This window comes from Nicotiana tabacum, chromosome 13 (assembly GCF_000715075.1).
Source record: "Nicotiana tabacum cultivar K326 chromosome 13, ASM71507v2, whole genome shotgun sequence".
In the NCBI taxonomy this organism is placed as follows: domain Eukaryota; kingdom Viridiplantae; phylum Streptophyta; class Magnoliopsida; order Solanales; family Solanaceae; genus Nicotiana; species Nicotiana tabacum.
The window spans coordinates 22,624,187-22,638,613 of record NC_134092.1 but is presented as its reverse complement, the minus strand read 5'-3'; the positions used below and the strand labels follow the sequence as shown (position 1 = coordinate 22,638,613).

Genomic DNA, 14,427 nt, shown 5'->3' with positions numbered 1-14,427 from the left:
ATATAACTTGTACAACTGTTATTCAATACCCCCAACCAAATGATGCATTAGTTATGTAGCGATTAATTTTTTTTTTATGCGGCCAACTAAACACTATTATATTATACACGATTTTATTTGGGATACATTAATTGATCCAACGCCACAACCAAAAGACATGTATATGTATATTTTCATTCTAACTACCTGGAGATATAGAAGATGAGACAAACCATATTGTAAAAGTATATATCTATCATAGATTGACTAATTTTATAAATAATTTTACAAATAATCACTAACTTTTACTTTATTACACCAAAGTTGCTAAATTATTTTTTGTGATGGCAAAGTTACTCAACTTTGCTTAATTATCACGCGAAGTCACAATACGATGTTTATTCATCAACAACAACAAAGTTACACCAATTATATCATTCAAGTATTGTATACTTAGTTTCAAAGTCACCCACTTTCCCAAATATCAAATTAGAAATACCGAACAACTCCATTTGTATCAACATCTCACTATTCATCATCTCTTACTTTAAAATCATCATTTTCAAGACTCATTTCTATGGTTCCTCTAATCTATAGTTTAAACCCCAATTTTGTTCCATAATTATATTATAGAAGCTTAATAAAACACAATATATAAAAATGAAGAAGTGGGGTTATCTCTTTAGCAAACTCTGGATTTCAAGACTTTGATGTTCTTGAGTTTCCTTAAAGAATAGAAAATTTTATAAATCTCCAATTGTCTGGATATTACTACTTGCATTTAATGGAAGAAAACTACCAAAAATCTTGATCAAATCTAGAGCAAGCTCTCACTGATCAAAGGAAGAAGATGATGGAAAACAGAGAGAACAATGAGCGGAAGAAAATGAGCTGATTTTCATTAAATTGATCTCTATACAAATACAATGTATAGCTCATTATATATAACTACCACTAACTGCTACTGCTTCTTTAACTTAACAACTGTGTACAGCTGTCACTACTAACTAACTAACTGACTGCTAACTTCTTAACTAACAGCTTTCACTCTTCAACACCCTCCCTCAAGTTGATGGTTGAAATATATTTTTCAACCCTAGTTTGGATACAAGAGAGTCATGTTGTAGCTTCCTAAGCTTTTAGTCAGAAGATCTGCTCTTTGGTAGGCACATAATGTGTTTTGATCATTCCTTGAACTATTGTCTCCCGGACAAATTGACAATCAATGTCAATATGTTTTGTCCTTTTATGGAATATAAGATTGGCTGCAATCTGAATGGCAGCTTTGCTGTTACTGTAGAGATCTATAGGCCACTGTACAGTTACTCCTAATTCCTTAAACAGACCAGTCAGCCAGGTTAGTTCTGCAACAGTTGAAGCCATGCTTTTAAACTCTGCTTCAGCTGAACTTCTAGCAACAGTGTCTTGCTTCTTAAATTTCCAGGACACTAGAGCATTGCCAAACTTTACTAGATAGCCAGTGACAGACCTCCTAGTTTGTAGACATCCTCCCCAGTCTGAGTCACAAAAAGCTTGTAGTTTGTCTGATCCTTCAGCTGACATTAGAAGGCCAAGTCCAGGTGCAGCTTTAATATACCTTACTACCCTTAGGGTAGCTTCCATGTGTGACTACTTGGGCTTGTGCATAAACTGACTAAGCACTTGCACTACAAAGGCAATATCAACTCTAGTCATTGTCAAATACAGTAGTCTGCCAACAAGCCTTTGGTATGAACCTGCATCAGTGAGTAACTTGTCCTCAGTAGCTTCATTTTTTTTGAGAAATGAATCATACTAGAGGCCAACTTCACATTACTTTCCAGTGGTGCACCGGCAGGCTTAGCACCTCTAAGTCCCATTTCTGCAATTAGTTCTAAAGCATACTTTCTTTGGCTCACGACAATCCCTTTGTCTGATCTGGCAAATTCTATGTCAAGGAAGAACTTAAGCTCTCCCAAGTCCTTCATTTTGAACTTCAGCTTCAGGTCATTTCTTGTCTTCAGAATCAACTTATTACAACTTCTAGTTACAAGGAGATCATCTACATAGACCAACACCACAACCAACTCATTATGTATGTGATTTGTGAACAGGGAATAGTCAAAGTGACTTTGAGTAAAGCCTAGTTGTAGTAGTGTATCAATCAGCTTCTTATTCCATTGTCTTGGAGCCTACTTAAGTCTGTATAGAGGTTTATGTAGTTTGCAGACTCTATGATACCCTCCCTGGCTAGCAAACCCCTGAGAGATATCCATATATACCTCTTCTAGAAGATCTCCTTGTAGAAATGCATTGTGTACATCCATTTAAAATATAGGCCAGTGTTTAGCAGTAGCAACAGCAACCACAGACCTAACAGTCACCATTTTTGCCACAGGTGAAAATATTTCAGTGTAATCTAGGCCTTCTTGTTGATTGTACCCCTTAGCCATAAGTCTAGCTTTGTATCTCTCTACTGCTCCTGAGGTTGTGCACTTGACCTTGAACACCCATTTACAGCCAATTGGAACCTTGCCAGCAGGTAGATCAACAATACTCCATGTCTTATTTTTCTCTAAGGCTGCAATCTCAGATTTCATAGCTGCAATCCAGTTGGGATTTTTGACTGCTTCACGATAGGTTTTAGGTTCCTCAATAAAAGAGTAAGCAGTTAGGGAAGTATTGAATAAAGCAGAGATATGGTCATAGCTCACATAGTTGGACATAGGGTAGCAACAATTGACACTCTCTTTGCCTTGAGTAACATAGTCTTTCAGCCAAAGAGGTAGCCTGCTGATTCTAACTGACTTTCTTTCTGTGTCTGGTGCAGGCTGTGTGGGAGCATTGTGCACAGTTCCATTGGGCATTGCATCCATAAAATCAACTGGTGAACTTCCATAAGAAGGGACATGCATATCTGAGGGTGCAATAATTTCTTCATTGGTTGCTATGGTAGGAGATGTAGTTGAATTAGGGATATCTGGCATGTACTCTGGACTAGGAAGAGTAGAAAGGTCTAGCACATGAAACAAGGATGTAACTGGAGTGTCCAGGTATTGAAAAGGAAAAACATCTTCCTTGAACACCACATCTCTATTGACTAAAAAGCTCCTGGAGTGAATAGTATACATCTTATACCCCTTCTGTGTCATAGAGTAGCCAAGAAACACAACAGGGGCTGCCCTAGGAGAGAATTTATCTGCCTTCCTCAGATCAGTAACATAACCTAGGCACCCAAACACCTTTAGATAATCTAAGCTGGGAGGTTTACCATGCAATATTTCAAAAGGAGTCTTAGATTTATCTTTGAGAGCTGAGCTGATAGGTAGCCTGTTGATAAGATATACTGCTGTGAGCGCACACTCACCCCAAAATCTGAGTGGAATAGCTGCTTGAAACCTCAAGGCCCTAGCTACATTAAGAATGTGTATGTGCCTTCTTTCTGTAACTCCATTTTACTGTGGAGTGTAGGTGCAGGAACTCTGATAAACTATGCCCAGATTCTGTAGTAGGTCTGTCATCTGAAAGTTAAAAAAACTCACACCCATTGTCAGTTCTTATAATCTTTACTATGGAGGAGTATATATTCTCAACCATAAGGATGAAATTTTTGAGTGCAAAAATGACTTCAGCTTTAGAAGGTAATATAAAAATCCAGATATACCTAGAGTGATCATCTACCAGAGTTAGAAAGTACCTTTTTTCCATCATGAGTAGGCACTCTATATGGCCCCCAAACATCACCATGAACTGTATGAAAGCAACTAGTAGAAATAGTAGTACTCAAAGGAAATTGTAGCCTTGTTTGTTTAGCCAAAGGGCCTATTGTACAATGTTTATCAGAATTTGCACTATCAATAGTTTGAAACATAGATAATTTCTTTAGAACATCAATTGGCACATGGCCTAATCTTTTATGCCACAAGGCTACATTTATTCTACCATCCTTCTCCTTTATTGTATTTACAACAAGTGATGTTGAAATGTCCTTTCCTAAACTGTTCACAGATTGCAGTCTACTGTTAGAAGTGAGCACATATAGTCCAATATCTTCCTTACTAATCCCCTTCACCTTGCCACTGAATAGATCCCGAAAAATGCAGAAATCAGAAAAGAAACAGACTAAACACTTTAACTCTTTTGTTATATTTATATGGATAGTAAGTTGTACTTGAATTCTGGGATATGCATGACATTAGTTATCATCTGTTCTGGGAAGATATAGGTAGTTCCTATGTGTTTAACAGTGGCTAGACTTCTATATGGTAGGAGTACTTTTCCTTCTTTGAACTTATCACAGGGGTTAGATTCAGTCAAGGAATTCAAACTTCTAACCATATGATTAAAGGCTCCTAAGTCTACTATCCATTTAGTGAATTTAACGGCCCCATCAGTGACATCAGTAACATTTGTAGATCATTGTCCATACATGCTGCCATAGTTGCTTCATTGCTTTCACTTCCTTTTCCTAGGAGCTGCAGAATTTGTGAGTATTGTTCTGGTGTGAAGTGAGGCACTCCCACTGAGTTACTCTGATTCTGACTATAAGATGACTCTCCAGTAGTTGAGGTGTTTCCTGCAAAGTTAGTTGTGGTACCTCCAAAGTTTCCTCATGTTGGCCCAAGGTTTGAAGCTTTAACTGCGCTCCCAGTATGTACACCTTAACTGTCTTTTGCAAAGTTCCCTGCAGGGTTGTACTTCTTCTTTGACTTGAAGTCTGGTGGATAACCATGTAGCTTGTAGCAAGTCTCTCTGGTGTGGCCTTTGAAATTACAATAGTCACAGTACAAAGTGTTCTTTCTTGTCCTAAAGTTGTTCATTGAGTTAGAACCTCCTTTACTGTTGAACAAGGCTATGTTGCAAAGGTTGTAAGCTCCATTGTTGCCACTACTGAACAAAGTTTTCTCTTGATTGTCAACAGTATGTGTAGAGGTTGTTAATGATCGTCTACTCTCCGCAGAGATAATCATAGCATAGGCTTTGTTTATGGTAGGAGTGGGGGACATTATCATAATCTGATTACTGGACTGGGCATATGACTCATTTAGTCCCATAAGAAACTGCAAAAGTCTATGAGATTCAAAGTGTTCAGCATATTTTTTCGACTCCTCACAACCACACCTAGGACAAGGCATTAAGGCATCAAATTCTGCCCAAAGCTCCTTCAACTTTGAGAAATAGCTGGACACATAGGAGATTCCTTGAGACAAACTGGCTATCTGTCAATGTAGAAATAGAACTCTAGAACCATTTACCTTGTCAAAACTCTCCTTAAGGTTTGTCCAAACTTTATGAGCACTCGTAGCATAAACCATTCCACTTAGGAGTTTATTACTAACATAATTCATTATCCAGGAGAGTACTATTGCATTGCATTTCTCCCATAAGTCATGCAGTGATGGATCAAATTTTGACTTAGGATATCTACCATCAACAAATCCTAATTTACTTTTTCCGAGTAAACTAATTTGCATAGAGCTGCTCCATAGAGCATAGTTTTCGGGACCAGTGAGTTTGATCGAGATTAAAGAGCTACCTTGAGTGTCACAAGGTTGTAGAAATAGTGGATGATGTTGATCCACTGTTGGAATGACTCGATCAGCTGCTGGTGCAGAGCTGGTATCCAATCCAATGCCTGCATTCAAGCCAGAGCTACTGTCTTCTACCGCCATTGATGAAGATAAGAGAGAAAATCGGAATCGATAAATTCAATCGCTCAACCCTAGAATTGAGTTGAGAGAAACTGAACACCAAACTTGTCAAAAACACTTGAATTCAGAGTGAAGAAGCAGAAACAAAGCTCGGATCTACATCTCAAGCTCTGATACCATGATCAAATCTAGAGCAAGCTCTCATTGATCAAAGGAAGAAGATGATGGAAAACGGAGAGAACAATGAGCAGAAGAAAATGAGCTGTTTTTCACTAAATTGATCTCTATACAAATACAATGTATAACTCATATATATAACTACCACTAACTGCTACTGCTGCTTTAACTTACCAGTTGTGTACAGTTGTCGCTACTAAATAACTAACTGATTGCTAACTTCCTAACTAACAGCTTTCACTCTTCAACAAATCTCCATTAATTGCTTCTTTTCCAGCGATATATTTAGAAAATCGGCAACCTAACCGTTATAACCGTAGGTCGCTACTTGTGTCAGCGTCATATTAACACTTGTCTAAATTAATGATATATTTTCTCTCTCCTAGTTGGGGCCCTCAATACAAGGCTCACGATGCAAGGGGTGGAGCCATGCTGATTACGAGTTTGGCTAAACTCTATAACTTTGGTATAAATTTTATATTTGTCTCAAAAAGTTCATTAAAAATGTACAAATTATAATTTAGAACTCAATAACGTAAAAAGTCTAGATCCCTTAATACCTTAGCTTCAAATCATGTTTCCGCCTCTTCCCTAATGCCTATGCTTGGAATTCTCTCTCGCGTTTCCCAGAATGGGTGGCAACTAGATTAGGCTATACTTAGTTCTTTGATACATACAACTAGAGATGTCAAGAGCTGCACAAACTACTCTTGTATTATATTAGTTATGCAGATTATATGTTGGAAACCAAACATTGTACAAGTACTACGGAATTTTATGCAGATACTAAATTTTCTTATACTTCAAACAAAATATAGTGTATATACATCATGATTCACTGTTTACTATTTTCAACACAATTCTGTCTACTGCCCTCCAGTACATGCTCCTCCAATTGTCATCTATCAAGTATAAGAGTAGAAATACTCCAGAAAGTCCTGTTACAAAGCCCAAGAATATAACTACAACAAAAAGGACATTTTCTTGATCATTTTTGTTATCTACAGTTTCAGTGATAGATGGACCATTGTTACTGCAATTCATCCCACCAGGTGCACCACATAAGTATTTGTTTCCAATATATGCTGTTCCATCTTGATACAGTGTGTCAAAATGCAGACCGCTTGGAATCCTTCCACTCAAATTGTTATAAGACAAGTTGAGATCCTGAAGGAAATCTAACAGTGTTAATGTCACTGGAATTTCTCCTGTTAATTGGTTAGAGCTCAGATCCAACGACTCGAGGGAAATCATCTCACCAATAGTCTTTGGGATCACCCCAGTGAGATTATTATGTGAGAGATTCAGCAATGGAACTCCACTTAAAAGGCCAATTTTCTCAGGGATTTTACCAGTTAGAGTGTTGCTCGAGACATCGAATCCAGTGTTGTAGGAATACACTGACTCAAGCCATTGTGTCTGTCCTTTGGTGACTATTTCTAGCTGAGCACCAGTGAACTTGAGGGAGTAAACATAACCTAAGATGGTTGCCTCATTTTGTCTTTTCATCATCGTTTTCAAGCCATCAAGATTCTCAGGAATGGGGCCAGATAGATTGTTCCTTGAAAAACCAATATATTGTAGATTTTCTAATTTCACTAGCCCTTCTGGGATAGATTCATTGAAAGAGTTTGATGCAAGCACGAGGAGACGGAGGTGGTGTAGGTTGCCGATGAACTTTGGTATCCTTCCTTCAAATTTATTGCCTGCCAAGTTCAGAATCTCCAAATCTTGAAAGTTTTCAATCACTGTTGGAAAAGATCCTTCAAACTCATTCCCGTTCAGGTCCAAATAACGAAGGCTTGTAACGCGTTCAAGTTCTTTTGGAACACTTCCAGTAAGCTTATTTTGTCCAAGATTAAGGTAAATGAGAGACTTGCAGTTTCCAAGATTACGTTGAATGGTGCCTGACAAGCTATTATTGGAGAGATCAAGAACTTGGAGAATATTAGTTGCTTGGCAAAATGATTCAGGTATTGGACCATGAATTTTGTTTCCGGATAAGGATATGGACCTGATACCGGGAACTTCTCCTATCTGTGTCGGTATTAAGCCTACGAAGTTGTTGAGTGTCAAATCGATGACATTGACATTCTCGAGCTGAGAAGGGATTGGACCTTGAAGGTTGTTACTGGCCAAATTTACTATTGTTGGAAAAGGAGAAGATTTCAGCTGAATCGTTGGAGGTATAACTCCCTCAAAGTTATTCATACATAAATCTAGTACAGAGAGGGAAGGGAGATTGAACAACCAGTATGGTATGGCTCCTGATAGACTGTTGTTAGCCAAATTCAAGATTGTGAGGTTCGTCAAATTTGAGAAGAAATCTGGGATTTCTCCTCTCATGTTGCAAGATGTAAATTCCAAAATCACGGGCTGAAAAGTTTGCACAAAGGGTTGATCTTGATCGTCAATTTCCAATGACAATCCACTAGCACCTATACTAATTTGATCCAATCTAGAGTTTTGGAACAAAGACAACGGCATATTGCCATTCAGCTTATTCATCTGAATATAAAGATATGAAAGCTTAGGAAGCTGAAGTATGCACGAGGGAAACCGTCCTGTTAGCTCATTCCATTCTAAATTCAGGTACTCAAGGGAGGGGATTTGACAAATTGAAATTGGAATTTGCCCTTGTAATCTATTCTGGAACAGAGATAAGTATTGAAGACCTATTAAACTGGACATGGTTACAGGAAGTTGGCCTGTGATATTGTTGTCATTGAGCATCAGTACACTTAATTTCTTGAGGTTTGTGATGGAAGAAGGTATCGACCCTTGGATCGAGCATCCATCAGCTCGGAAAAAGGTTAATGAAGTTGAGTTGCTTAATGAAGGAGGAATCGTTCCACCTACCCCTGTGAAACTTATGTCAAGAAATGTCAACTTTGACCATGGGACTGAAAACATTGAAACAAGATTGATGATCATAGCAGGATTACCAGCAACATAAAGTTCCTCAAGTTGAGGAAGGTAAGGGATATGACCATGTAAATCGTTGGCACTAAAATCAAGAGTTGAGAGGGTTGTGAGGTTCGATAGCAGATCAGGTATCGAGGATGTTAGAGTGTTAGAACTCATTTCTAGAGTAGAAAGATTAGTGAGGTTAAGTAATAGCCCTGTCGGAATTCTTCCTGAAATTTTGCAGTAGGACAATTGAAGTGACATGAGATTAGAAAGATCTGATATTGGTTTAGCCCAATGAAATGATTCGGAGGCCTTTGATAGATCAACACCTGTCAATACAAGATATCTGAGGCCTCGGATTCCTTCTAACCACCTTAGATTTGGACTATATAATCGACCATAGCTGATAAAAGATGACATTGAACCAAAATCCAACTTTGGTGGTAATGTCAAGCTAATAGTAATAGAAGATAAATCAATTACTAAATTAGCACACGAAAGATCAAGTGACCTTAGAGATGTAAGGTTTGAAAATTGTGTGGAGATGGAATCTTGAAACATGACATTTGAGAGATTGAGATAAGTCAACTTTGTTAAGTTTGATATCTCAGGAGGTAGTTTAGAGAGCATGAAGTTGTTGAAACTCAGGTCAAGATATTGCATATGGTTAAGAGTGAAGAGCAATGGAGATATAGTACCATTGAGGGCATTTGATGTGTTGTTAGGATCTGAAAAAAGTTCCTTATTGGCATTGATTATGAATTCATCCGGATTAGGATTCCGGAGATTGACAACTACAACATGTCCTGAACTTGAACATTTGATTCCTTCCCAATTGCAACAGTTTCCGCCTAGCCAAGAAGATAACCGATCAGATGGATCAGTCAGCATTGATTTGAAGCTCAGTAGAGCTGCTCTTTCAGTTTCATGGCAGCCATAAACGATCGAAAATTGATTAAATAAAGTAGCAAATACAAGGAAAGTTTTGAGGGTCCACATAGCTTCAAGATGATGAACAATATCCTAGGTTGTCAAGTGTTAAGATTTATATACCAGTTAAATGCTTATTGTCTAGCTAAACACTTGAAGTTGAACTATATTATTCTTAAGTTTCTTTCTTTGAAAATCTTCATGAATAAAACAGCATTATTTGGTCTAGGTTTCTACTAATGAATTGAAAAAGATTGCATTCTACAGTCAATGACTTAATTTATATTATTCAAGATTCTCCAGAAACTTGATTTAATAGGAAAAAAAATGGGACAGAGTGTTTGTAAGGTGTCTTCATTTCACTGTTAATACCAGCAATTTTCAAATTGTTTAAAGAGAAGGTGTTTTACTTTGACAAAGTCCTCTATCACATCTCTTCTAGGTTTGAAAAATTGATATATCTGATTTTAGTATATATCATTTTATATGCCATTGGTGTTGAAAACTATGTGTGGTCATTTTCCATGCCTTTTACAAGTGAGTAGCTTTTGCTTTTTGTAATATAATATAATGCAATTACTTCTTCAATCCAATAAATGAACAGTGTCTTAATCATCTTTTCACCTTTAGTTCTAAGAGGCCTTTTATATTACATACTTTTGATATCTCTCAATCTTTAATCAAAGGTCTGGAACAACAGTCCGTTAAGGAGCGCTTTACCGTCTTTAGTTGTGTGTCTGACGCCAAATTTGAATAGTCAAGCCAATGGACTAGGAATACATGGTAAAAAAAAAGTAATGAAATATCACTTATCAAAAACTAAAAGCACTAAATCTGGTCTCCTTTTATATATACTAGTTTCTCAACCTGTGTTTTGCAGTGTACGTCAAAACTTGTAGTGTACGATATTGTAAAATTATCAATGTTATTAAAACACAACTTTGGATAAGTAATTATGAATAAAAAACGATGGGAGACTAGGGATCAAATTGCAATAGAGAAACAAAGACTAGATGATTTCTAAGTGATGTCTTCTCATTTCTAAAGTCTTGATGGTCAAAGTTACTCGATGTCTATGCTGGTGGAATGTAACATGTACTTGATGGAATAGTAGAGATCCGCACAAGCTGGCCAGACACGTGTTATCAAAGAAAAATCAACAAGAATAAAAAAGGCAAAATACATAGTTTATCCATCAACCTTGCAACGAAATCCCTGTTACACACCTCTCGTTCACGGGAAACCTTTTACACACTCAACCTTTCAAAATTGTGTCAAAGACGCACTACTTTTGACCAGATAGCACTTGCGTGTTTACACACAAAAAGAAGCACGTGAAGCCCATAAAAAATCCCATTTTTTGTCTCCCCTCCTCACAGGAACCCCTCCCCTTTCCTCTGGTCTTCTTCCTCAGACCACCCTCCCCCTCATCTTCTTCTCTGGATAGAATTTTTGTTGGTTTTTGTTAGTTTATGGTCCAAATATTATGAAAACTATTTAATTGTGATAGATTTAAAAACTTTACCACTAGATTTAATGTTTGGTGAAAAAATCTAGAATCCACCATTATTGGGGTATCGAAAAAAGCTTGAAAATTCAATTGGGTCTAGTTGATAACTGGGTTGTTGAACTCAATTTGTTGCTCGATTATTTTCGGCTTGTTGTTTAGATAGTGTGGTTAAATTTTTGGTGTAGTTGGAAACTTTTTCTTGTTGTTTAGATAGTGTGGTTAAATTTTTGGTGTAGTTGGAAACTTTTTCACAAATAACCATGGTGGCAGCAACAATGGTGCTTAAGATAAAATATGGGAAGATGGGTTTTAATTGTAATTTCTAATAATTTTTTTTCTTTTTAAAGTCAATGACACGTGTCACGATCCTATTAGGGCGTGACTTTCACGTTATAAAAATTGGTTAAGTACAAAAGTGGTGTGTCTTAGACACACTTTTAAAAGATTGAATGTGTAAAAGGTTTTCCGTGAACGAAAGGTGAGTAATAGGAATTTCACTGCGAGGTCGATGGGTATTTTGCTGTAAAAAATATGCTAATTAGACTTTACATGGCTATAAAATTACTAAAACATATACCTGGTTGCCATGTTATCAGAATAATAGTCCCCCAAGGGGTCCACATTATATGGATATTTTAAAGGAGTTGTTCACATACAAAAGATAAGATTTTAGCTTCTATACCAACCTTTGAAATGGAGAAATAACAAGTAAATTACTTGTCTTCTCTATGGCCTTAACTGCTGGAAGTAGTGCTTATTCTCTATCAAGATTTTATGTGCAAGCAGCTGACACCAAAGAAATTAAAGTGACAACAAAAAAAGAGACATGGCATGGAAGAAGAGAGCTTCTATTTTCAACAGTTATTGCAGCTGTCCAAGTTAATGATTCTAAAACTGAGCTTCTCAAAAGTATGTTGCTTTGATTTCACATTTCATTAATCTTTAATGGTCACAATTTTTATCACAATAATTGAAAATAATTTTCCTTTTAGGATATCTCAAGAAGTCAGAAGAGAACAAAGCCAAGAATGATAAGGAGGTAAATATCATGAGTTAAAATTATATATATATTGACGGTGTAAATTGATACATGTAACTAGTGGCAGAGCCACCTTATCCAAAGGAGTATCATTCACATTGTGTAGCTTGGAATATTTTTTTTATATGTTTATATTACTATATGATTACTCCCCTTGACTTTTTCGTATGTTTAATTCTTTATATTTTGACACGTCTTAGTGAAAATTTTAGCTCCGTCACTAACCGTCCATATAAAAGGTGGGATTAGTACCTGAAAACATTAAAATACATTAGTATATAAGGAAATCCAGATATCGTATATAGATCTGTTGACATACTGCTAAAGGAATTTCTGAAGTGCATAAGGTCAAAATATTTGTGGATTTTCATTCTCTTTGTTTGGTTTTCTACAATTTGCACAGTTATATCATTTCTACATCCTCTGCTTTGTTTTAATTATATTTACTGCTTTTTACCTTCGCTTCTTCTATGTAGAGATTGGACAGTTACTATAAGCGCAACTATGGAGACTATTTTGGCTTTCTAGAAGGTGACCTGAAGCAAAGGAAAGAGCAACTCACTGAATCAGAGCAAGGCATTCTTAAGTGGCTTGAAAGCAACAAATGAGTATCTCTCAAACTGGTTGTGAAGGCATATATAAGCCAAATCATAGAAAGTTTTTGGTGTAGTAATTGTATAAACTGGATACTATATTAGCATCAAATTCTTCCTCTCATAACCCTATTAAACTACTTTGAAACTATTTGTGTAAAGTTCTCTGTGCTACGTGGCATTTCAGGGCTGTAATAGTACCAATTCGGACATGTTCGGGGGGGGGTTAATAGGTTCTTGCAAAGTACAGGCGTGTGACTGGTAATTCGAGACAAATTCGGGGGGCTTCGTAAGGCTTTTTACCATTTTATCCTGCTTTCTCCATCCTTCCTACTTCCACTGTGTCAGACTATATTGCTCGGACTCGTATACGTATGTTGAGACAAATGAAGAATCCACACAACATAAGTGAGAGATGAGATGAGATGAGATGAGATGAGGCTTCTCTTAATATTGTTTAGCTATTTTTTTCATGTCTCCAATGTTGAAAGGAAGTTATACAAAATAATATTTAGTGACATACTCTTCTCTCATACTGCTGCAAGCCAATTAGTGCTATGCATTATTTGGGTGAAACTCCGAACCGATCCGTGTTATTCGGATTGGTTCGGATCGGATTTCAACTCTTTGGATCGGATTTCGGATTAAAGATTTAATTATTTTGGATATTGGATAGGATATGATTTGGCTTAATTTAAATCCGAACCGATCCGAAATACGAAATATAGGGTCTACATATAAAAATGAGGGTACCATCATATAAATCTAGGTTTCATTTATCTTATTTCTCTCATATTCTTTCATGAAGAACACATATCGACAGAAGAGAAGGCTCATTTGTCTAGTTGAGAAGCTTGCAACAACACTTCATGTTGATTGTCTTGTGCAAAATAATAGGAGAAGTTTAAACAGTAAGAGCATCAAAAATATATTTTATTATTTGGAAACAATTAGTAAGAAATTTGGACATATCTTGTTTCTCTAAGTTTTCTTGCTGAGAAACATAAGTGAGGTTAATCATGTCCTTATATTTTTGTTCTAGCTGGGTATGTGATGGTTGAAACGGGTGTGCTTTTGTCTGTTTCTCAATCCAAGTATTTTGTGATCTTACATAGTTTCCTTATCATGAAAGATTTGAGTAATTATATGGAATGTTATGTATGACTCGTTAGTTATAGCTAGCTATACTTAAAGTCTTTTATTTTAGCATCTTAATATATAAGCCTTACAATCCGAACCGTAATCCGAAATATTTATCCGATCCAAATATCAAAATTCAATCCGAACCGAATTTAATTTGGTTCGGATTCGGATTGCAATTTACCAAATCCGAAATTATAGTCCAAAATATGCCAAATTCAATCCAATCCAATCCGATCCATGAACAGGCCTAAAGCCAATAATTCATTAGCATAACAAGGTCAAGATCATTCCAATTTGAAGCTTTAAGGATTAATTTTGGATATGCGTCTACCAGTGAAGGGGAGCTTTGGCGCAAAAGTAAGAGTTGTCACTGTGTAATCACGAGGTCAAGGTTCAAGCCTGGGAAACAGGTAGCGTCTTACAAAAATACAAAGTAAGTCTGCATATAATAGACTCAATATGGTTTGACCATTTTTTGGACCCCGAACATAAAAGAAGCTTAGTGCGGCTGACTTT

At 36.6% G+C, this 14,427-nt stretch overlaps 3 protein-coding genes across 3 annotated transcripts; 1 reads left to right on the top strand and 2 right to left on the bottom strand.

Annotated features, from left to right (window-relative positions):
* Positions 1 to 4,619: 4,619 nt before the first annotated feature.
* On the bottom strand, positions 4,620 to 5,630 carry LOC142168017 (uncharacterized). The gene is made up of 2 exons (XM_075228667.1): positions 5,298 to 5,630; positions 4,620 to 5,177 (listed from the first exon to the last, which is right to left on the bottom strand). Exons 1-2 carry the CDS (start codon positions 5,628 to 5,630, stop codon positions 4,620 to 4,622), a joined length of 891 nt encoding a protein of 296 aa, XP_075084768.1.
* Positions 5,631 to 6,568: 938 nt separating this feature from the next.
* LOC107777952 (uncharacterized) lies at positions 6,569 to 9,714 on the bottom strand. The gene has a single exon (XM_016598125.2). The coding sequence runs from the start codon at positions 9,693 to 9,695 to the stop codon at positions 6,615 to 6,617; it is 3,081 nt and encodes a 1,026-aa protein (XP_016453611.1). The 5' UTR covers positions 9,696 to 9,714; the 3' UTR covers positions 6,569 to 6,614.
* Positions 9,715 to 11,762: 2,048 nt separating this feature from the next.
* Positions 11,763 to 12,963, top strand: LOC107777951 (uncharacterized). Its single transcript, XM_016598124.2, has 3 exons — positions 11,763 to 12,045; positions 12,129 to 12,175; positions 12,652 to 12,963. The coding sequence occupies exons 1-3, from the start codon at positions 11,865 to 11,867 to the stop codon at positions 12,781 to 12,783; spliced, it is 360 nt and encodes a 119-aa protein (XP_016453610.1). The 5' UTR covers positions 11,763 to 11,864; the 3' UTR covers positions 12,784 to 12,963.
* Positions 12,964 to 14,427: the final 1,464 nt, after the last annotated feature.